Consider the following 24,894-nt stretch of genomic DNA (forward strand, 5'->3'; position numbering starts at 1 on the left):
CCTGGGGACTGGGGAAAGGCAAAAATGCCCTCATTTTTGCAAAAAAATCGCCCATTTTTTTCAAAATTGGATGCGGGGGTGGGGCTTCAGGAGGCTAAAAATGGCTGTATTCAGTGTATAAGACGCACCAACATTTCCACACTCTTTTAAGGGGGGAAAGGTGCGTCTTATACTCTGAAAAATACGGTAATTAAATCACATGGAGATTAAGTGAATACAGTTCCTCCCATTGTCTTTGCTTGTGAGAAGGTTGCTGAGAAGGACACAATTCCATGACCCTGGGATGCTGCAACCATTGTAAATATATGTTGGTTGCCAATCACCCAAATTTTGATCATGGGACCATGCAGATGTTGTGACGGTCTTAAGTGCAAAGACCAGTTGTATATCACTTTTTTAGAGCTGTTGTAACTGCAAATGGTTTTAGGTCAAGGACTACCTATAATGGAAGTTAACCTAGATATGAAAACTATGGTGGGTTAGGAAGACGGCTGATGTAAATGGATGACTATTGATATCTAGTTTTGGTTAGGACTGTACTGACAGTGAAAGACTAGGATTACAGTTTAGGAACATAGAGAAGATCAATATTTATGCTATGTTTGGACAGACCTGTTTCTATTTCATGCCAAAGAACTAATGCAATCCTATCGTGACAGCACTTGGGAGAGACACTCCATCTTCCCTCTACCTCTTTTTCTAAATTTGTCACTTCAGTGTGGCATTGTAGCAGTGGTGGGTTTCAAAATTTTTTAGAATCTCTTCTGTAGGTGTGGCCTGCTTTGTGGGAGTAGCTTGCCGGCCATGTGACTGGGTGGGAGTGGCTTGCCAGCCATGTGACTGAGTGGGAGTGGCTTGGCAGTCATGTGACTGCGTGGGCATGGCCAATTTGTAAAATGTGTTGAAACTCACTTAACAATGCTCTTGCTTAGCAACCAAAATGTTGGCTCAGAAACTTTGGCATTTGAAGCACACGAGTCTTAAAGCTGTCAAGTTATAAGACCCTTGCACTCCTAACCCTTTAGGAAAAAAACCCCAGGGGTGTTCAAACTTGACAGCTTTAAGACGGGTAGACTTCAACTCCCAGAATTCCTCCTCTCGCTCTTCATCTTGATGATGTGTGGACGGGCGGGGGGAGGGAGCTGGAACCGGTTCTAAACAGCACTGTAGATTTGTGGAACCTCTTCTATAGAAGAGGTTAGAACTGGCAGGAACCCACCCCTGCATTGTAGGTACTGCAGTAAGAAAGAGAAAAATATATGAGACTGTTACCTAGACAGAAGGGATGGAAACATTTTTACAGTCCAGAGCAATAAAATATCAGGTGGGAGGGGCAGAATGTGGCTCTCCCTCCTCTCTGAAGCTATTTCTGTCCAAGGTCTTCTCATATCTTGATTTGGTTCACATTATTTTAACTTCGGAGATGTCCAATAGAATGTTTAAGCCTAGGAGACTTCAAGGAGAGGCCATCAAGTCAGACTCTCTTATTTCTGGCAACAGTAGATGTTTTCCCTGCTGATAGTGCTGTGCTGAAGATGAATAGCTCAGTGGCTAAGACACTGAGCTTGTCGATCAGAAAGGTCGGCAGTTGGGCAGTTTAAATCCCTAGTATAGGTATCCTGTATGAGCAAGGGGTTGGACTAGATGACCTCCAGTAACTCTGTTACTGTTACACTGTTAATAGCAGCAAAACTGGAGGAGAAAATTCACCACTTATCTTGCCTATAACCAGTGGCACACTCCTACCAGTCATGGCAACTGTACGTGGCAATGATTCGGGCAAATTAGGAAGAGAGATAACAAGGATAACATGAGAACTGCCTCATGAAGAGAAGGCACGAATATCACTTGTATATCAGAAAAAGGCCAATAGTTATTTTAATTCAAGAGCCTGAACTGATTCAAGGCAATATTTTAGGCTAATTATATTAGTTGCTAACTCATCCACTCCAACAACGGGGCTCAGGCAGAATATTTACCCAAAAAAATCCATCACTACAAGACCCTTTGACTGCTAGCCTGTGCTGCCACCTGGTGGCTATTAGGTTAAACACCAGACAAGGAACAAGGAAGTCAGCTCTACTAGGCCACGGTGAGATATGGCACCTGTTTTCTAAAGATACCCCAACATTATTGACATTAAAATTATGATGACTGATTCAATGTTCAAATGATAATATTGGGTGAGATTTTCAACTTAGTTCAATGTTCTCATTTTTCATAATGGTACAAACCTTGGGAGTTGTACCACAGCTACCTTTCCTTGTGAAAGCAGATGGTGCAGTGTTAGTTATATTCGCACAAGCATAGGAAAATATGAATTGACAATAAAGGATGAAAGTATGGTGAAATGAAAATCACTAGTCAGATGGGTCTGCTGTTTTGGCAAACAGGTTTTTATTCCAGACATTTGCACAAAATTTTGGTTCTCTGGGTATCTTTAAAACATAAGTCAAATTGTTTCTAGTCTTCACAAGGGCCACGCTTCCTCACAGCAACATATAGAAAGGAATCCCACAGCACTTTTTAGCAAGATTCACACACACACCCCAGAAAGTAACATCTTGGCGGGATAGATCCACATGGGGATTTAAGGGAACTCAAAAGTACATCAATCCATTGGATCCCCCATTAGTACCAGGTTGAGCAGCCAAGCCAGGTTCCTTCAGCTTCATTAAATAAAATTATAACAAAACATCTATTTTGGATTGCTGGGGGTTCGCACAGGTTCGGACAATCCTCTAGCTAGGATTCTGCCCAGTTCGGTGAACCCCCAAATGTCACCCTTGGCTGGCCAACTGTGACGGCCTGCTCCAGCACTTTGCCAGCAAAAACAACTGCCACCTGGGTGTAGATCAGCACCCAGTTGACCTGGCCCGGGCTGAAGCACCACAGGCCGGTCCTTCACTGTTTCAAGAGCGGCCTCACAGGCCAAATCTACACACCCGAGGGGCCCTATACAGCCTGTGTGTCTTGAGTTTGGCACCCTTGATATAGATTTTTGGGTAGCTGATTTGTCACCACTGAATAAATATGAACATTTTTTTTAGAAAAAATAATTATAGGTAATTTTACCTATAGCCACAGTGTACTGTACTTGGCTTCTCTTAAGTCAGTGCTTCTCAAATAGTGGGGCGGGCCCCCCAGGGGGGGCGCGAGGCTCCGTAAAGGGGGGCTCAGCTCAAATTATTTTATATATTTTTGTTTTGCAGGTTAAAGTTTTTTTTAATATTGTGTTCCTTTAAATCCTGTGCTCCATTAAATCTTTTCTGCTACAGTTAATAAAGCTATTTGTTGTAAATTGATCCACATTTCTTTCTTTTTTTATTCTCTTATACGTTAATAAGGATACAGTGTTATGCAGAGGTGTACTTATAACAATTTTATAGACAAATGATATTATTTACAGTCGCGCGGGGGGCGCAAAATGTTTTCTTCTTCCTAGGGGGGGCATGACAGAAAATAATTGAGAAGCACTGTCTTAAGTCCTCAATGTTACCTATATTCTTTCTTCCTCCACAAGGGGGTTGATCAGAAGGTAAGAGAAGAGCTGCTTCCTGCCTAATCAGTCAGAGAACCCCTTCACACATTACACAGCAACAAACAAGAGTTTCCACCAAGTAAACCTCTAGAGCAGTGTTTCTCAACCTTGTCAACTTGAAGATGTCTGGACTTCAACTCCCAGAATTCCCCAGCCGCTGGCTGGGGAATTCTAGGAGTTGAAGTCCAGACATCTTCAAGTTGACAAGGTTGAGAAACACTGCTCTAGAAAATCATAGATAATATCAGTTTTTGGTCTGAGGCAATGGTTCCCAAAGTGGGTTCATGCCCCACACAGAGGGGCAATTTGATTTTTAATGAGGGCAATTTGGAACCTTGTTTAAACAAGCCTTTTAGGCTTCCTCCCCGTGAGTAAGAGTTCACTTTTTCAATAGTAAGAATTATATGTCACGGGGAGGGGATCAGGATTTTAGAGATGCTTAGGTGGAACATGGCCAAAAAAAGGTTGGGAATCAGTGGTCTAAGATATCCTATATGTCATATACAGCAGATATAAAAAGCCTGCATATCCTTGTTAAAATGCCAACGGTTTTGAGATGTAAAATAAATCAGACCAAGGGAAATCAGAATTTTTTTCACTTTTAATATAAGATATAAGCTGTACAATCCAACTGAAAAACACACTGACATCTTTTACACAGGGGGAAAAATAACCATAAAATGTACAATGACATGGTTGCATAACCATTACGATGAAATTATCTTCGTCTGACGATTGGTGCTGATCGATCATTGGTGACGGTTGGACGCAGCTTGACAGTGGCGAATGGGTTGGTACCTCTAAATGGATGAAAACGAAATGAAATGAGTTCAATCACTGGAACAAAAGATAATATCACATCTTCAAGTTGTCCAGTTTGAAAAATGCTGCACTAAAGTGTAAGAAATGTATCGGTGACCCATTCCTCCTGAAGATCCCTGTGGCATTTATAGCCAGCTGGCTGTGAAATGCTCATAACCGTTCAAGGTTTTCCTGATGCGTATTTAAAATGAAATAACAGAGTTGAAAGGGACCTTGGAGGTCTTCTAGTCCAACACCCTGCTCAAGCAGGACCTTTTGCTATTTCAGACAAATGTTGCCTTGAAAACCTTCAGTGGTGGAGCCCTCACAACTTCTGAAGGCAACCCATTCCACACATTAATTGTTCTCACCGATGGAAGATTTATCCTATTTTTAGGCTGTATCTCTCTTTTTTAAGCTTTCATCTGCTACTTCTTGTTCTGCGTTCAGGTGCTTTGGAGAATAGATTGACTCCTTCTTCTTCGTGGCAGCCTCTCAAATATTGAAACACTGCTATCATGTCAACCGTCTCTCTTATTAACACCCCCAAAATTCTTAAGATTACAGAATGATCTAACAGCAACTGATGCTCTTGCTAAGCAAGTCTCAAGCCATACAATAAATGACAATTGTTTAGAAAATAGGTGAAAGCGATTCTGGTCATTTAATTTAAAAAATACCACAACATAAAATTACAGCGCACATGTACAAAACAAGGGTGCATTTGATCTTGCCTAATCTTTGAAGGGAGTGAAAAACATGAGATATAAATATTTTACAATGCAATCCTATAGCCATGGTACAGTACCCTTCATTCGTCAGCTTCCAAGAGAGGGAACAAATATAATAATTGTGACATTAATATCACGAGCAAAACCACAGCTTTAATAGGACAGAAGATAAAAATATGCAGCAAGCTAAGTCATTTAACCTGATTTAAAGAAACTCACTATTAACAAAAGCCACAATCCAATGTAAAAAGACTGAAAGTGTGGCTAGGACACTTAGGTTTAAGGAGAGTGATCCCTAAATGAAATATGAGGCTAATTGTTTTGTTGCAGGGCCCTTTCATTTTAGAAGGAACTTGGAGACGATCTTCAGTGGAAGAAGATGATACAGGGAGAGGGATTCCATGAAGGAACTGGATTTTATGGAAAGTTAATAGTGACATGTTGATTGTATTCTAAGGTGGGGACATAGCCAGCTCTCTCATTCGAGTCCCTTTCGGGAGAGGGGGCGGTCTATAAGCGCTAATAAATTCAAATTCAATTCAATTCGGTAGGTTAAAGCAGCTATTTCAATCAGCAGGATATAGATCCATGATGGCAAACCTACGGCACACATGCCCAAGATGGCACACAGACCCATGATGCCTGGCACGCATGCCATCACCCCTTCCTCTCCCGGGTTTCTGGTGCGCATGTGCGTGCGATGATCAGCTGGCCTTTGTGTGTGCAGCAGTGCCAGAAAGTGGAAGAACTGGTCTTCCGTTTTCTGGTGTGAACATGCATGCCGGCCAGCTGATCGTCGTGGGTGCATGCGCACCAGTAACTGGAAGCCTAGCTGGCCGGTGTGCATGTGCGCGCTGGAAACTGGAAGTTCATTTTCCACTGTGCACTTGCCACCTGGGCAGCTCCTCTTACAGGTTGCGGCCCAGGCAAGCATGCGTTCTCCATCATTGATATAGATCCGGGATGGTGAACCTATGGCACGCGTGCCACAGGTGGCACGCAGAGCCATTTCTCAGGGCACGCGAGATGTTGCCCTGTCAGCTGAGTTCACCCTTTTTAAAAGCCATTTTTCGCCCTCCCCAAGCTCCAGAGGCTTTATCGGAGCCTGGGGAGGGGAAAAAGAGCCTTCCCTTGCTCCCCCAGCCCCCTTCCGGAGCCCTTAGGAGCTTCCCTGAAGCCTCCGGAGCACAAAAAACTGGCCCTAGGGGCAAACCGGAAGTTCAGGAATGGACTTCCAGTTTGCTCGTAGGGTCAATTTAAGCCCTCCGGAGGCTTCAGGGACCTTCAGCAAGGCTTTCCTGAAGCCTCCGGAGAACTAAAAAGGACCTTACGAGCAAACCAGAAGTCACTTCCACTTTGCTCGTAGAGTCATTTTTTGCCCTTCAGAGGCTTCAGGGAAGCCTTGCTGAAGGTCCCTGAAGCCTGCGGAGGGCCTCCGGGAGGGGGGAAGCTGTTTTCACCCTTCCCAGGCTCCTATAAAGCCTCTGGAGCCTGGGAAGGGCGAAAAAAGCATGCAAAAAATGAGGGGTGGACACCTCTCATGTGCACATGCGCACTGGGGGAGTTGCGCGTTGCATTATGGGTGTAGCACGCCCACGCACGACCCCCCCTGCGCTCCCCCTCCCCCTTATGGCACGCGAGCCAAAAAAGGTTCACCATGGCTGATATAGATACTTCCAGCTACCAATGAGCTAGACAGCCACAAGGTGGCAGCAGAGAAGTGGTTAAAAATGTTGGGTTCTTCTAATAGCCCTCCAGATTTTAGCACTCCAGAGCAGGCAGCCCTTACTTAAAAGACACCATTTTATTTATTCTTAATAAAATGTTGTCGCTAGATGAAGGGAGAAAGACATGTAGGTATTTTAATGTTTAAATTTATATTTTGCCTCTTGGCTGCGTTAGGTCCTTTTGCTCCACTTTCAAATGGCAAAATGGCTTGGACCAGTCAAGCACTGAAATAGTTCTTAGAAAGTAAAGTAAAATTAGTTTGCAAAATGAACCCTTTTTAATTAAATGGACATTGGTGCAATTTGGGTCACCTGAACAAATCTTTGCATGTATCCTCAACCTCTCCATTTTGAAACAATAATTAAATTGACTTTAATTATCTAAATAAAATGATCATTTTGAATGATCTAAATCCTGGTTTACTTCCAAGTGATTGCATTTGCAATAGTATGAAGGCAGAAATGTCAGTCGTCATTAAACAGACGTAAAAAGTGTATCTAGAAAGATGCTTTTTTGTTATTTCTTGAATCTTAATAAATAACTCAAGAAAAAAATGGACAACATTGATTTAAGTTCAAATTTAGAGAAAGTGTACCTGGGAAAGAGCTCTGGAGGATGATCCCATTTTGCTGGCTTCTGCAATAAATCAAAAGTATGTTAAAGCTGGGAAGAAATCCCCTTATAAATATTCAGAAGAGAAAAAAGCATAAACACAGCAAATGCATACACGCAGATGACTCCAGAACTGCTTTTCTAGGAGGCTAGTATATTTTTGGCTCAAGGGATCCACAATATGACTCTTTCCCTGGCGTGATTTAATCACACAGTGATGTGCAGTCAGGTGAGGCAAGTGAGGCACAGCCTAACCTCTCATCATCAGGGCAGCGAGTCATTCGATGGGAAACTTGCCTTTTGGGAGGAATGACCCAGCTTGGCTCCCGCTTTCGATCTGCCGCCCAACGACCGAATGGAGAAGTGAAGAGGCAGGAGAGGCAAAGCAGGAGCCAAGCCAAGTCATTCCTTCCAAGAGGCAAGTTTCCTATCGAATGACTCGCTGCCCTAGACTCGAGACTCCAGTCCAGCCTGCGGTGCTTGCAGGACTCCCAAGCTCGGCACCAGAGAGCCGCCGCGAGAGAGGCCGGCCAGGTTGCCCGGGCGGCGGCAGAGGTTCCCTTTGTTCTTTCGGGTGCGGGAAGCGGGGGGGAGAGGCTTCCTCCACTCCGTCCGCTCCCCATCTGCGCTGCCCTCGCCCGACAAGCGCGCCCCGGATTCTGCGCAGCTCTGGCAGGTGGTGCCGTGGCCGAATCCCAGGGCGGAGGCGGCAGGTCTCAACTGAGCATGCCTGACTGTGGAATTCTGGGAGTTGAAGTCCACAAGTCTAAAAAAATTGCTGCCTCACAAGCTGTAAACCTCACCGCACGTCACTGTCATCACACACTTTGCTCAAGCCATCTTCATTCACATCTGTCTGGCAAATGAATACCCCCCACCTCTGCTTCCTTTCACAGTATGCATGAACAGGTAGTCCAGAGATCCATCCCCAGTCCACCTAAGTCCCAACAGTAAGACCATAGCACCCAGTGGTGGGATTCAAATTTTTTTACTACCGGTTCAGTAGGCATGGCTTGGTGGGCGTGGCTTGGTGGGCATGGCAGGGGAAGGATACTGTAAAATCTCCATTCCCTCCCCACTTCAGGGGCAGGTTACTGCAAAATCCCCATTTCCTCCCGATCAGCTGGGACTCGGGAGGTGGAGAATAGATGGGAGTGGAGCCAGTCAGAGGTGGTATTTACCGGTTCTCTGAACTACTCAAAATTTCCGCTACCGGTTCTCCAGAACTGGTCAGAACCTGCTAAATATCACCTCTGATATAACCTTTCCCAAATAGAAAGGTGACCTTTATCATCTTTGGAAAGATGTAGAGCGTTTTTTAAAGGAAGAACAAAACTGGTCTTTACATTTCCTAAGGCCACTTCTACTCCATCGTGACTTGTATTCCTCTATCAGTGAAAAAGTTTTGAAGATTAGTCTCAGTTTCCTGGACATAAATTGTTTCAACCTCTACCCTCCAAACGACGCTATAGGGCGCTGCACACCAGAACAACTAGACACAAGGACAGTTTTTCCCCAAATGCCATCACTCTGCTTAACAACTAATTTCCACAATGCTGTCAATAATTTACCAAGAATGTATTAATATTATTCTTCTCTTCCTTCCTAGTATCTATCTCTCCCCACTTATGACTACAACCATGTTGCTTGTATCTTTCAATTTATATTGGGATTTTAAATTTTGTATATTCTGATTTATTTACTTAGCTGTACAGTTTTGCATATCTTTTATCCTCCTCTCATATACGTATATATGTATCTATTTATTATAATTTTAATTTGTTGTATCTTGATACGGACTGTACACCGCCCCGAGTCCCTTTCGGGAGAGGGGGCGGTCTATAAGCGCTAAGAAATAAATAAATAAATAAATAAATAAATAAATAAATAAATAAATAAATATTGTTTTTATTGTTTCCTAGTACGATTTGATAGCTTATTAGTAACCTTGACTATCACTAAGTGTTGTATATTTTTATTCTTGATGAATGTATTTTTATTCTCCTTATGTACATTGAGAGCATATGCACCAAAGACAAATTCCTTGTGTGTCCAATCACACTTGTCCAATAAAGAATTCTCTTCTCTTCTATTCAGAGGTGGGTTCCTGCCAGTTCTAAACTCTTCTATAGAAGAGGTTTCACAAATCTACAGTGCCGTTTAGAACCGTTCCAGCTCCCTCCCTCCGCCCGTTCGCACATCATCAAGATGAAGAGCAAGAGGAGGAATTCTGGGAGTTGAAGTCCACAAGTCTTAAAACTGTCAAGTTTGAACATCCCTGGAGTTTTTTTTCTAAAGGGTTAGGGGTGCAAGGGTCTTGTAACTTGACAGCTTTAAGACTTGCGTGCTTCAAATGCCAGAGTTTCTGAGCCAACATTTTGGTTGCTAAGCAAGAGAGTTGTTAAGGGAGTTTCACCACATTTTACAAGTTGGCCACTCCCACCCAGTCATATGGCTGGCAAGCCACTCCCACCTGGTCACATGGCCGGCAAGCCATTCCCACAAAGCAGGCCACACCTACAGAAGAGGTTCTTAAAAAATTTAAAACCCACCACTGCTTCTATTCCTTCAGATCCTGCTATCCTAAGAACAAGAAGCAGTGAATCACAATCCTGCCCCAAGCTGCTGGAGGTTCTAGAGGGATAACATTTTCCCCACACTATGGAAGAAGGAAATAAAATGAATTACTTGGACGCACGGACCTGCCCGATCTATGTTCTTGTTTTGTGTACATCATGTGCAAAAACAAACAGAAAACCCAGCTGTTCTTACAAGGAGGATACAAGGGCATAAAGGGCCCTTTCTCCTTGAAAGATGTGTGGACAGGGGGATAGGACACATCAAGCAGGAATTTCTGGACTGTGTGCAAATTTTGCATGGGCTTAGTATTTTTAAAATGAAAGATTCAATTAAAGATAGTTTCACAGACAATACAGGTGAGCCAGAAATATTGGCTTTTTATGGGGAGAGATTTGGTTATGTGAGCAACTTCCTTCTTGTTTCACTTTGTTGAGATGCATATACACACTTCAAAAAAGAATGCTCACTACACCCAAGGATATGTTCACATGAACAGCACTGGATACTTTGGTAATGGCTATTCCAATATGTGCACTCAAGATTCCGGGATTATTTCAATTTTGTACAATTTACATAATGTGTGTAGTATAATACTTTTTGTGCTTTAGTATGTTATGGACCATTCCAGGAGAATGGGTGGTTTTAATCAGATTGATCCTTCTTGAGTGACTGCTCTAAAAGTTCTTACAGCTACCGTATTTTCCAGCTTTGTTGTTGGCATGTCTTTTAATAGATATACCCTGGCTGGATAAAGAAATATACCATATTTTTCGGTGTATAAGACGCACCTTTTTCCTTCAAAAAAGAGGGTGAAAATCTGGGTGTATCTTATACACTGAATATAGCACTTTTGGCCTCCCGAAACCCCGCCCCCTTCACCAAAATGGTCATGCACAGCCTTTAGGAGGCTTCCAGTGTGCTCCTGGGGGCTGGGGAGGGCAGAAATGAGCAAAATATCGGCTGCTTTTTGCTCGTTTTTCCCCTCCAGCCCCCAGGAGCACTCTATAAGCCTCCTAAAGGCTACGCATGCCTTTTTTTTGACAAAAAAAACGGGCCGTTTTTGGGAGATCTGGAGAGTGCAAAAACTTTTTTAAAAAAAATTGCCTCTTTAAAATCTTGGTGCGCCTTATATTCCGAAAAATACAGTGAATCTTCTTTTCAGAACTTGCAAAGTTTTAAAATGTATTTGCTTTGATGTTTGATGTGATGAGCAGGAAATAATCTTCATTTTTCAGAAATATGCACTTCTCTATGGAGTGTTCACACATGTTAAGATGGAAACAGAAAGCTCGGGCGTGTTCCTCCCCATCATACATGTTAGGTGAAGTTATCTGAAGAAATCACAGAATTCTTTTAATGAGCAGGTAAATATATTTGCGGGGTCAAACTGCACGTGAGTCTAAACGCATCACTTCAGATCCATGGATCACCGTTGAATTCTAAAGAACAGGTGTGAAGAGTGACAAAGCCCATGATGGGTCAGGCAAGGCCTTCCTTGTGATCCCAAGAAAAATTACCCACAGAAGCACTTGCAAGTCCTGAGAAAAGTACTCAATGTGGGCAATGCAAACTCTTTTAAAGGAAAAAGTGAGTCCTCAGACTTTGAGGAGCCCAGGATGCATTTTAAAATCACATCCTAGGTGGAGTGGAGTTCCCCATTTACAAAGTAGCCATCAGTGGGATCAGTCATAAACTGTTTTCCAGAAGGAAAAGCACTGAGGATTCTTCCTGTCAATATCTTAGTGTTTCTTCAACTTTGGCAACTTGAAGGTGTAGGTACTCCAATTCCCAGAATTCCTCAGCCAGCATGCTGTCTGGGGAATTCTGGGAATTGAAGTCCCTCCATCTTCAAGATGCCAAAGTTGAGAAATATTACTCTAGACCACCAACAAACTTTCTACTTTCTGTGGCTTCCAGAACAATGGAGTGTAAAATAGGTAATTCAAATGTTGCTTTCCTCATTTCAGAATTAAAGAACACTGAAGCACATTTTTTAAACCCTTCATGTGAACACAGCCTAATTCTCAATCCACAGCAAATAAACAACAACATTGTTTTTCATTTCTGGAGGCAGGGACCACCATAATACTAGCATTCTTTTATAAATTAAACCCCTGTGGAAGAGATACTCCAAAGTGCCCAACCCAGAAAGAAAGCCGAGGAAGGCATCTCCCCAGCTGGCCAATTCCCATCACCACCATCCCATTCCATGTTCACCACTCAAGGGTCCTACTGTTAGCAGAAAGAGCTGCTGCCCCGGAGCCACCAGAAATCAGGCTGGGATGTCATGGAGAAGAGGAGTGAACTGAAGGGACCCTAAGAAGGGAAAGAGAAGTGACTGAGATTCTCCTGGTGGGGCAAAAGAACAGAGGACCAAAATTGATATGGATGAGTGGGGGGAACTGGAGAGAAGCAAAGAAGGATGGGTTGTTATGCTTCTACGCAAAAAAGGAAGGAGAACGACAGCTTCAAAAAAGGTTGAAAACTTCCTCATAGTAGGGACTGTAAATTAATATATCAAGAAGAATTGGAGAAGTTGTGGGAGGTTATGGCGAGACTATGACGGACAGAATTCACAGAGTACGAAAAGGGAAATTCCTTAACCATTTGGGGTCAAACTAGGTGTGATTTTGGGAACACAAAAAATACACAAGATTTGTCCCTTTGTGGAAACAGCAACTTTAAGGGAGCAATTTTCACTTTAGGCCACAGCAAGGAGTAACTAATGAACTCTGCCTTCCTATCTCATGCAGGCCTGCTACATCTTGTGGGAAGGGTACTGTATGGGGGGGGGGTCTTCTCCCTGCTAGTACTAATTGTGTTTTCCATAAATGCCCATGTTTATTGTCTTCAGTGCAATGGGCATTTTATGCAATGGGTCCAATAAAGAGTTCATATTAAAGTATTATTTTAAGGCAGCTGCTCTCTTTGCCTCAATTGGTGGGTTTCACAATCTAATGGCTATCATATATCCCATAGCAGTATCCCTTCCAAGCCTGATATTCAATTTAATTGCAGGTATGCAGCTGAGGATATGATGTAACACTGCTTTACAACCTTTGGGATATGATCAAGCATATCTTGCTGTGCCCTCAAACTCTGGAAGTACCTTATCCTGAACTGGATGCTTATGTTACTACCCCACTTTCACTCCAGGGAAGACTGGTGTGCCACATTCAGTAGATGAGTAACTATTTTTGTACACCAAACTCTACTAAATGAGCAATTACATCCTTTGATGCATAGCCTAATTTCTACTTGTGCACCTCTAATCTCTAATGAGAAACATATAATGTCTCTAATAAGAAAAATAATATGGGATGATCAGGAGATGTTAGGTCTACCTTACCCACCAGTTTCTTCCTACAAGAGAACACAGGGAAGGGCCAGTAAAACATTTCCCATCATAAGCTGTTTGTCCCCAGTGCGGGAGAACATTCTTGTCCACAATGTCTGCCTCATAATCAACATCAAGCTACCTGCAGAGCTGTTTGCTGCTGGAGGGAGAAGTAAACAACTGGAGGCTAATTTTTACAATATAGTGGTTGCCCCAAAAAATGCCTACTCCTACTTAGACCAATTCAAAAATGTTGCCCAGATTGTGTTTGCTTTCCACCCTTTTGTGCTCTAATTAATTAATTAATTAATCTAATTAATGTGGGTAATCATATGATTCTCCTCATTTACAATGCAGCTGTAGCTAGGTTGGTTCTAGCATATTTTCAGTAAACATAGGAAATCGTATGATTTGAATGCAAGCCAACTCTTCAACTGCACAAAAAAAAAATGAAAGGAAGATCCCTGTAGAATAAGCTTCTCCAACCTGGTGTTGGGGCCCCAAACTACCAGAGTTTCCAACCAGGATGCATTCCTAACTCCTTTGGAAGGCCTTGCTGAGGATATCTGCTGCAAACCATCATCCATTCAAATGTATTGATCCATGAATAAATCTGGAGTCCTGAAAAGATCCTCAAATATTACTCATTCATATAAAACTTTACCTTAGAGCCCGTGCTGGGAGTTGCAGCATTAGATATGCTGTTTGGAAGAGTGCCTGCTCCCACTGAAGATGGAGAAGAAAGTGCAGACTGAGGCCTACTGGATTTCTGGCAATAATTATCTGGCGCTGAAGCAGTAGACTGACCTAGAAGATTGTCCACACTACGACTGCTCCTCAGGGGGAAACCTCTAAGCAAGAAAGGAGAAAAAAGTTGACAAGGAAATGAGTAAACATACTGTTTTATATAGCACTTAACCTTATATACCCCTTCATAGTGCTTTTATAGCCCTCTCTAAGTGGTTTACAGAGTCAGCATATTGCCCCCAACAATCTGGGTCCTCATTTTACCCACCTCAAAAGCAGTGGTGGGCTTTACTACTGGTTCTGTGGGCATGGCTTGGTGGGCGTGGCTTGGTGGGTGTGGCAGGGGAAGGTTACTGCAAAATCCCTATTCCCTCCCGATCGGCTGGGACACGGGAGGCAGAGAATAGATGGGGGCGAGGCCAGTCAGAGGTGGTATTTACCTCTTCTCCAAACTACTCAAAATTTCCACTACCAGCTCTCCAGAACTGGTCAGAACCTGCTGAATACCACCTCTGCTCGGAAGGATGGAAGGCTGAGTCAACCTTGAGCCTGGTGAGATTCGACCTGCCAAACTGCTGGCAGCCGGTGATCAGCAGAAACAGCCTGCAGTACTGCACTCTAACCACTTGTGCCACCTCGGCTCTCTCTGCATATGGTCTTAACCTCCAAACGTCCTGCCATTTAACTGTAATATACATATTTCTCTTCCCTCATTTCCTTGCTGTATCATCACAAAAATTTTGTACAATATGCAGTAATTTTCAATTGGAAATAGTTTTAGGACCGAGGAGGGATTTGAACCTGAACACTCCCAGTACAGTATTAGGCTATGGTTCCATAATACTCAATGCTGGTCAAACAACTTCCCAGTTTACCCCCTTTCCCATGCTACCCTTTAGCCAAGATTTGAAGCTTACTGTCTCATTCTGGAATGAATTTCAGTTTGAATTTGCACAGGCTGGCATCTGAAATGGGCTTGGTTCAGAGGTGGCATTCAGCCAGTTCTGACAGGTCCTGGAGAACCGGTAGCAGAAATTTTGAGTAGTTTGGAGAAATGGCAAATAGGCTGGCCCCGCCCCCGCTGCCTCCCAGCCTCCCAACTGATCTTCTTTTGTTGCCCTGAAAAGGAGAACGGAGCTGGAAAGCAGGTTAGTGGGGTGGGGAGGGAATGGGGATTTTGCAGTATCCTTCCCCTGCCACACCCACAAAGCGACACCCACAAAACCACGCCCACAGAATCAGTAGTAAAAAAGTTTGAATCCCACCACTGGCTTGGCTACAAATTCCATTTTGTGTCAACTCAACACAATGGAAACTTCAGACTGAAGTGGTAGAGCAATACATGATAGGAGATAAGATAGCTATATATTCAAGTTCATTTAGCCAAGTTTTCTTAATCTGCTGTGTCTCCTAAACTTCACCACATACACAATTCAGGTTTGTAGTACTGTACCTAGGGGTTGACTCCTCCAAAGACTTTACAAAAGCTTCAGGAAACCAGCCACTCCTGAAATCAAAGGCACAAGGCAGGAGTCACTTTTTTTTAAAGAATTTTATTGGTTTTTAAACATTTATGGGAAAAGGTGCATAGAAAATTTTGGCAGCTCCCACGCTAGTGGTGGAAATCCCTCCAAATCTCACAATTTTTACAATATTAAAAACAAGATCTAAAAGATAAGTAAAAAAACAGAGTCTTATTCTACATTGTATCAACCATGTGTTCAATCATTTTTCCTTTTTCACTTTCTAGTATATCAACAATTACAGATATTTCAAATACTTTTATTTTTGTGACCTGAGCCTTTTCGATATTGGTAAGGCAGGAGTCACTTTTGATGTGGTACCAGGAAAAAATCATGGACATAAATTTACATTTAATTAAAATTGAATTGCAAGAATAAAATACATATTCCTGATTACTATGCTGAAATAGTAAATCTATACCTGTGTTACCTATATGATTTGTAAAGCAAAATTTTGATTTCGGCTTTTCTTGACAGAGGGCAAGAGGGATAACTTTCGAGCAAAGCTTTTGAAATTTTTCAATGACACAAAGTTCCAGAATTTTTGAAAATATAAGTTCAGTCACCATTGTTTTACGTACAAAAACACTAATTGTTTTATTAAATCAGAACAACAGGAAAACAGAGTTGGAAGGGACTTTGTAGATCTCATAGTCCAACCCCCTGCTTAAGCAGGAAATCCTATACCATTTCAGACAAAGGGTTTTCCAATCTCTTCTTAAAACTTCCAGTGTTGGAGCATCTCCAGCTTCTGGAGGCAAGTCATTCCACTGATTAATTGTTCTAAATGTTAGGAAATTTCTCCTTGGTTCTATGTTGGTTCTCTCCTTCATTAGATTCCATCCATTGCTTCTTGACCTGCCTAAAGGTGTCTTGGAGTCTAGATTGAACCCCTCTTCTTTGTGGCAGCCCCTTAAATATTGGGACACTGCCATCCTATCATCCCTGATCCTTCTATTCATTAAGGAATGTATTTAATAATTTCAGCCTTCTGCCCCATTACCAATTATTCCATTATGAGATGATCTAGGAGCTGCATCAAAGTTTACCAGGCCCACCATTTGCCATCCAACCCCACTTGACAGAAATAAATCTGATCGGACTTACATTGATGTGCCTTCCAATTTGCCATACAGCCAGCCATTTTGAGCTTCTGGTAGGAGGACAGTAACCACATCCCCAATGCCAAATGGCAAAAGAGTCTGGTTTGAACCCGCGACATGAGGCACAATTGCTTGCACTTTGAGTGGGCGGCTGCTGTTGCCCTCTTTACTGCCAGCCTCTGCCCTCCATGCTGCTTGTTCTCCGAAGGAGTTGGAGCGAGAAAGACCAGGAGAAGCAGAGCCTGTGATATATGAAAGACCAAAGCTCTTCATGAACTTACACTGCTGTTCCAAAAGAGACCCAAACTCCATAATGATGTATCACCTGAGGCAAAACTGTTGTTCTCTCCTAGGCTTCCTGACATAGTAAAAATCACATGCTTAGTCCAGGAGTGGGTTACTGCCGGTATTATTGCAGGTTTGGTGCGCGCACAATTTTGCTAGCTTCGCTCGCACATGCATGCGCAGTTACCCATAAATAGGTCTGTGCATGCACAGAACATTAAAAAATGAAGAAAAGCAAACATGCCATGCTGATCAGGGAACCGGTTCTGGGGTTTGGCAGGCCTGGGTTGCTGCCGGTTCTGGCAACCCAGGCCGGCAAACCACTACCAGTTCGCCTGAACCAGTCCAAACCGGTAGGAACTTACCTCTGGCTTAGTCCCCAAAACCCTCTTTATTTAAATGGCTGTGAATTATGCTCATTCACAGTCCGTAATGATTCACAACCAGTCTGTTTAGAGTCCGAACAGAAGTTTGCCACAGTCTTTCAAGGTAAGGCTGATAAGCACCCACCTTAATCTCCCTTGCCAGAGACCTAACTGCCAATTATTTTTGCAAGGCCAAACAGAGCATTAGAGTTTAAACCAAACAGAATGAATAAAGTTGCTTCCTGCAAAGGTTCACTATTGTTTGCTCCTCTTTTATGTCTTATGGGAGGGGCCAATCATCTCCAAGCCTTCCTCCCGAGTCGCCCCTTCTGTCTTAATTGTTCTTGCCTTCTGGCAGCTCTGCGCATGTGCACACTGGGAACAGGCTCTCCCTGTTCCTCTGCCTCACTGATGTCAGACTCCGGAGGCTCTGGAGGCAGCACATAATTCGCAGATGGCCCTGACCCCCTCTTTGCCTCCAACGCAGAGCCCTCGTCCGAGCCTTCCCCAGATTCAAGGACTGGCCCATGTTCCTCCCCAACCTCCTCACTATCCGAATCTGCTGCCAGCTCTGCAGACCACTGGTGGACCACAACAACTATTTGGTGGTCTGTCTTCCTTAATTTCTCTCCCAGAAGTTAAATGAGTTCCATTTCTGTTAATGTCCAGGACATTCTCAAGACTTGGTTATGCCAACAGACTTGGGGATCCCAGACAACCGGGGCAGGGGGCTCCCCTCTTGTGGATGATATGTAATTGCTATACTTACTTTCTCTCTTTTATACTCTTTTTTTAAATGATAATGATTGTCCATAATTTTATATTGATTATTTTTATGATTTATTTTATATTGTTGCTTTATTTGATTATTGTGTGCCGCCCAGAGTCATCTGGTGAGATGGGCAACTACTGTATATAAATTTGATTAATAAGTACAATTCATTTGTCATAATGAACAAGAGCCGCGGTGGCCCAGTGGTTAGAGTGCAGTACTGCAGGCTACTTCTGCTGATCACCGGCTGCCAGCAGTTTGGCAGTTCAAATCTCACCAGGCTCAAGGTTGATTCAGCCTCCCATTCTTCCAAGGTGGGTAAAATGAGGACCCAGATTGTTGGGGGCAAAATGTTGACTCTGCAAATTGCTTAGAGAGGACTTTAAAGCACTGTAAAGCAGTATATAAGTCTAAGTGCTATTGCTATAATTGCTTTCATTATATTCATTTTTATGTAATCCCAAATCGCTTTATTTGATCCTCACAATAATCCTCACATTTGAATCCCGGCAGACTGGTTGAAATAAACAGAAACGTCCGTATTTCACTCGCAACAAGGCATCTCTACCAAATGTGTTTTAGCAGAGATTCTCAATCTCATAATCCCTATATAATCCCTGTACAATCTTACCAAGTGAAGGAGTTCTTGGCGTTTTCCTTTTTGTTTCTGGCTGAGCGGATAGCGTCATCTGCAGAGGCTCTTGGGAGAAGCTCTGTCCCGCCATAATTGGACCAAAATCAGTTGGAAGCCTTGGGACCTATACCAAAAGAAGGATAGCAAGAGTGAATCCTTCCAGTAAAGCATTCAAGAAAGCAAATTCCATTGCAGTGATCAGGATATTCTTACACCCAAAATTGCCATATCTTCTGTTGGTCTAGAGTCTGACTAAGAGGTTTAGGCCCACTATTTCCTTTATGTTCTTCAATTATCTTAAAGATATTTAATTATAATTTAAAATTAAGTTATTGTTAATTAGTTTAATATGTAATTTAAATTAAATTATGGGTATACTTCTCAATTAGTCCCTTTTTGGGAGAGGGGGCGGTTTAAAAATCTAAGAAATAAATAAATAAATAATAAATTAGTGCTGGAAAAATAAAATCCCTATTTTTTTAACAATTCTACAAGTTAGACAAATACCAAGATAGAAAACCAAGATGCACAGTCATATAGCAAGCAAGGTTTAGAAAGTGGGCCAATGAGAAAACTGGATATGAACATTATTATTCCTTTCAATACAGAAAATTCACAATTCTACTAGGATATGGCTAAATGTAGGATATGGCTAGGATATGGCTAAATATATCACAAGTGACAAACTACAAAATGATTTCGTACACCCCTTTATTGCTACAGAAACAGTTGCTACTTGGTTATCTAAGTATCATCTAAGTCCATGATGGCAAGCCTATGGCACACGTGTCCGAAGTGGCGCATAGAGCCATGTCGTCTGGCACGCAAGGCACTGCCCGTTCCTCTTCCGGGTTTCTGGCACGCATGCACGGGCGATGATCAGCTGGCCTTTGTGCATGCAGCAGTGCCGAAAACTGGAAGAACGAGTCTTCCATTTTCCACCGTAAGGATGTGCACTGGCCAGCTGATCATCACACGCACATGCACTCCAGTAACCGGAAGGCTAGCTGGCCGGTGCACATGCGCAAGGCGGAAATCAGACGTTTATTTTCCAGTCCATGCATGTAACTCTTCTTCTGGGTTGTGGCCCAGATAGATACACGCCCGCACCCGCGCAGACTCCATTTTCAGCATGCGATGCCGAAAAGGTTCACCATCACTGATCTAAGTAAAATGAGCGCATACAATATAAACTTATGATTTAATAATTACCATGGTTATGTGCGCAAAAAATACTATAATCCACTTGATGTCTAAAAAGATATATTTATAAATTATATGTATTTGGGGAAGAACTAAGAAGCTCAGGGGCATCAACAGCATTTCTATGTGTGCATTATGTATCTCTCTCCCTGCTATATCCCAATGAAAGAAACTATAAGTGAACATTAAAATGTTTATGTGATTAGAGCAATATGCATATAACTTCCGCCTAATTAGCTTCTTTATATTTCTGTCTCATTTTCAATTGAATTCCTCTGCAACAATCTGTGTGGTTAACCCCCCCCCCCCCCAAAAAAATACTGAAAAGCAGGAAAAGCCTCATTTCTCACCACCTCCCCCATTTGCTTTGTATCTAATATTCTACAAAAATAATTTAGTGTTAGGAGCGTTCAGGTTTTTCAGATGCTGCAGTTACCATGCACTCTTACAGTGTTGTTTTTAACCATTTTTGGTTGAGGCTGAGAAAAGCAATAATCTAAGAAAAGAACCTACAACTAGATATAGATACTTCAGTGGAGCATAAATGAAGTTTAAAGCTGGCTCCCTCCTTGCTGGATAAGAGATGCATCCATAGCCCCCTCCCTCTGGGACCCTTAGTTCCCTAGACACCTGACATGCTGCTCCCCTTGAATCAACTGTCAGTCAACTTATACTTTCAGGAGGAAAGGAACACAAATTCTGAATATCTACACACCAACCATAATTTCACTTATCATGCTTTCCCCAAACCATCTTTTCTATTTTCTATATCTGAAACATTCAAAGCATTTAGTGAAGAGTTAGTTACTAGGTTTGTCTTCTTTCAACAACTTTACAAAATATGCTAATAAAATTGCACATATTGTAATATCCTGAAGATTTTGATGGCTACAACCTACTTTTTAAGTCCGACCAATGCATGTCTCCAAAGAGCTATGCACTTCAGTTAATCTTCAAAGATTATGATTCCTCGGCACTTCCACCACATATGAATGTGCATACTTTCAGTATCTGAGATGCCCTTGATTTCTGACTGGGTTCACCATCTCCTCCCCTTCATAATTCATGTTTCTCTCAGTCCCAGCCAAACCTGGCAATAAGGCTTCAAGTAGTAGTAATATGTAAAGCCACCATGCAACTTTTGCAGGCATTGATGAACGTTTGCATTAGGACATGAAGCAGATCTAATTTCCCAAAGCAATCTGCCCAACTGCACTCACAAAATGCATAAACCCAGATACACGAGGATAAATTGAGAGATTGCAAGGCAGATGAATGCTTGAAGCTCTTTTTGCCTTTCCTTAAGCTTGGGGTTATCCTTTTTGTTATTTATCATTTCGCAGAAAGTGGGGGGAACAGTGACAAGCATCGTACTGTATTTGAAAGAGGAAGAATGGGAACTGGTTGGCTGATTGCTCTGTCTTCTAGTACAAAATTGAATTGAGTATGAATTGGATGAAGGTGCTATCTATGAACTGCATTCATGCTGGCATGTGGATTTAAAAAAAGGGCCCAGATGCCTCTGTAGTGCAGAAGGTGGAGAGAATTGGAGTGAAAGTTGATTGCACAAAAAGTTGAGATATAGAATTTCGGGAATCCATATTGATATGGTGTTGGAGACTCGTCTCCACTCCTTGCTAATTCTATCCTAAAAGCCATTCATTTGAAGCCTCCTCCCTTCCTGGGTCTCCCGCGTTACTCCACTTTCTCTTACATTTTCAAGGTGAGTAGGAGTGAGGTGGCCAATGGGTTGTCTCTGGCTAGGTGGGGAGTTGAGCACATTCTGCACAGGATTGTGAGAGGCCTCCAGTTCCTCTTTCCACAGTGGTGCCTTGTTCAGGATGAGGGTCCGAGCCTTCAGAAGCAAATCAATAAAAACATTAGTTCATCTGAAGAAAGCTAAGAGAAAGGGAGCCATCAATTGCTCAGTTTTGGCCGGGCTAATAAAAAGAGATTTCATCCTGGATATTATTGTAAAAAGCTGTAGAAGATGTAAAGCATTCTAAAACATTTTACTAAAAGAACACATTTGAAATGCTCTCTTGTTCCTTTAAAGTGTGCAGAGGTTCTCCAGGAAGGGGTAGGGTGAGATTAAAAGGGTTAGGGTTAATCACATGGTTATGGCCCCCTTGTTTTTTTTTGATCCGCCTGCAGACCCCTTTTCGAAATGCTCCCGTCTTGAGTGCCCCGGGCAGGTATAAATGCTCTCAAATGTAAACATAAATAATATCAGACAATCAATAATGTTAACCTTGTGATTTGTAGGCATCTTTATTTTTATTTTGCACAACCAGCATGTTTTTCCTTCTTTTCCTTTTAATTCATTTAGCAGGACTCAAAATTTTTGAAGTTACAGGTTGAAACTCAACAATTCTGGCGAGGGACAAGCACCCACCATCACAAAAAGGGGCTGGAATTTATTTATTTATTTAATTAAAAAAACAGTCTGCACTATTTGGCCACTTTTTGTTTTTAACAAAAGAGTTTTTAAATCTTAAGCCATTTCACTCTTTCCTGACCTATTTCAAAGAGAACTAGAAGCAGGGGTAGGATTCAGCCAGTTTGGAACAGTTTGAGTGAACCCGATGCTAATTTTACATCTGGTTCGCCAAACCGGTAATTGGAAGGACTGGCTAGGCCCACCCACCCCGCCCCTTCCCTCCCGGGAGTCTCCACGGGGCTCGTTCATCATGCCAGGTAAATGCAGGGCCAGCGCAGAGGTTCTGGGAGGGTGAAAAACGGGCCTCCCTGAAGTTCTAGAAGTCCGGAAACAGACCTGTTTCCGCACACTTGAGGGCCTCCGGAGGGCCTCCGGAGCCCAGGGGAGGCTGTTTTTGCCCTCCCGGAGGCTCAAGCAAAAACTCCCCATCACCACCACCGTGGTCCAGGAAGCTGAGTAGGCTAGGCCCCTCATGGCCACGCCCCCCCAGGCAACTGGTTGCTAAAAATTTTCAATGCCACCCCTGACTAGAAGGTCAGCATCATTTAAATATATGGGCTTGGGTTTCTGTCCTGTTAAGATGTCATCATATCTTCATTTATGGTATAAACATTCCATGCTTGTATTTAACTTGTGGAAGTTGACAAGGAGAAGTAAACATCTTCTATTTAAGATTCTTGCTCCTTCTCTCTCCCCACCAGAAAACACCATATCCAGAACCTTTTAAAAAATAAAAATAAAGGTATCCCACAAAAAAAAAAACCAAGCTATGCCAATGCACGCAATTGTCTCCCTCTCATAACCCCTGTTACATTTTCCTCCCCTGCTCCTCACTTTAGTGTAGAACTGGAGAAGAGTATTGGACAGTAACTGGTGCTTCTCAGCCAGGAAGCGATAGCGGCGTTTCTCCTCCAGCTCTGCAGCCTGTTGGCTTTCACTGACAAAAACTTGCAGCTCACTACGCAAGTGAACCATGTTCTCCTGGAGTTAAGGAAAGAGAGAGGGGGTGGGGAGGAAATTTTTTTCCTGTCAACCAGTTTCTCCAATAGGGAAAGTCATTACAAATCCTAGGTATTGTTGAATTTTTAGAGCTGACTGGCCTACACAGCAGTCATTGAATCATTGCAGTGCAAGGTCCATTCCCTTCTAAGATACTTTCTCCACACCTATCCCTCCTTTGGACTCAGATTTCATTTATTGGATCACTGTCTAGATCAGGGGTGTCCAAACTTGGCAACTTTAAGACTTGTGGACTTCAACTCCCAGAATTCCCCAGCCAGCTGGGGAATTCTGGGAGTTGAAGTCCACAAGTCTTAAAGTTGCCAAGTTTGGACACCCCTGGTCTAGATCACAGCTCTTCCTCCTGTCTCCCAAGGTTATTCTCACAGCCCATTATATTGCCTGGCCCTGATGCTTGTTTCATAGGGAATAGCCTTAGGATTACGGCATAGTAACATCCATGGTGAGTGTGTCCAAAGTCAAGATGGTGACTATGAATAACACACCTACAAAAGTGATAATATGCTTGAGGTTGCCATTTTGATTTTTTTTGAAGCTCTCCTTTGGATCCCCTGGTAGGAATTATGTATGACCCATCTTTGTGGGAAATGGGAGACAGATTTAGACATGTCCTAGCATCCTACTATTTCTCACAGCAACTCAAGGCAACTAACAACTAACCTTTATTTTTATTTTTTATTTTGAAAAAGAAGAACTCTCAGGAAACAAATTTAGCTTTAAAAAAACTAAAGTTCCTTATAAGGATACATCCGTCCAGGACACTTTATGGAAGTGGAGATTTAAACCAAAGTCTCTCCATTGTATTCCAACGTTCTGGAATTACTCCATTGTTTTTTTAAGCATTTAGTTTGGTCATAGCTGGATCCTCAACTCTAGTCTTCCTCCACTTCCCACCAAATCCAGCCAGCCTGCTTCCTACCTTCAGCTCCCAGACATTCTTATCTCGACGACTCTCCATTCTCTGCAGGTCCATCATGGATTTATCAATACTGGCTACTCTATGCCGGTATTCCTTCTCATATCGTTGCCGACTATCCTACAAGTGAAATGTTTAAAATAAATAAAAGCTTTACTCTGAACTCAGGAAAAAAATTAACAACTTAGTATAATTATGGTGGAGCTACAAAGGTTATGGCTGGTTAGATTTTCTGGGCATCTAACATCAAATACCAGACATTATGTACACAGCTGTTTGGCAATAAATTATTTGCTCAGCCCAGCCCAGCCATTAATATACTGTACACAGCAACTTGTAAAAGACAATAATAATTAAAGGGACACAACACCTACAGTGACGGTTCACTAGAGAATAAAGAGAGGAAGCTAAGAAGAAGAAGGCAAAGGATCAGTCTGACTCTTACATTAATGAACTGTACATCCAACTTGGTGTTTTTTTCCATGTGCTGCAACAAATCTACATGGAAGGTCTCTGCCTATTCAAAAAAGAAGGTATTGTCAGAAATCATGTCTTA

General features: G+C 42.5%; 1 protein-coding gene across 2 annotated transcripts in view; it reads right to left on the reverse strand.

Moving 5' to 3' along the window:
* Window positions 1-3,886: 3,886 nt before the first annotated feature.
* Window positions 3,887-24,894, reverse strand: part of BAIAP2L2 (BAR/IMD domain containing adaptor protein 2 like 2) — a 35,359-nt gene continuing 14,351 nt past the window's right edge. For both annotated transcript variants that reach the window (XM_081958251.1, XM_081958252.1), the window contains 10 exons: window positions 24,784-24,855; window positions 24,342-24,458; window positions 23,237-23,383; window positions 21,677-21,817; window positions 18,757-18,883; window positions 16,708-16,945; window positions 15,531-15,584; window positions 13,995-14,181; window positions 7,397-7,437; window positions 3,887-4,341 (listed from right to left, as the gene is read on the reverse strand). In XM_081958251.1, coding sequence (XP_081814377.1) covers window positions 4,260-4,341; window positions 7,397-7,437; window positions 13,995-14,181; window positions 15,531-15,584; window positions 16,708-16,945; window positions 18,757-18,883; window positions 21,677-21,817; window positions 23,237-23,383; window positions 24,342-24,458; window positions 24,784-24,855 — 1,206 coding nt within the window. In that variant the 3' untranslated portion in view covers window positions 3,887-4,259. The remainder of the gene's footprint in view (window positions 4,342-7,396; window positions 7,438-13,994; window positions 14,182-15,530; window positions 15,585-16,707; window positions 16,946-18,756; window positions 18,884-21,676; window positions 21,818-23,236; window positions 23,384-24,341; window positions 24,459-24,783; window positions 24,856-24,894) is intronic.

This window comes from Natrix helvetica (assembly GCF_964273705.1).
Source record: "Natrix helvetica genome assembly, chromosome: 6".
In the NCBI taxonomy this organism is placed as follows: domain Eukaryota; kingdom Metazoa; phylum Chordata; class Lepidosauria; order Squamata; family Natricidae; genus Natrix; species Natrix helvetica.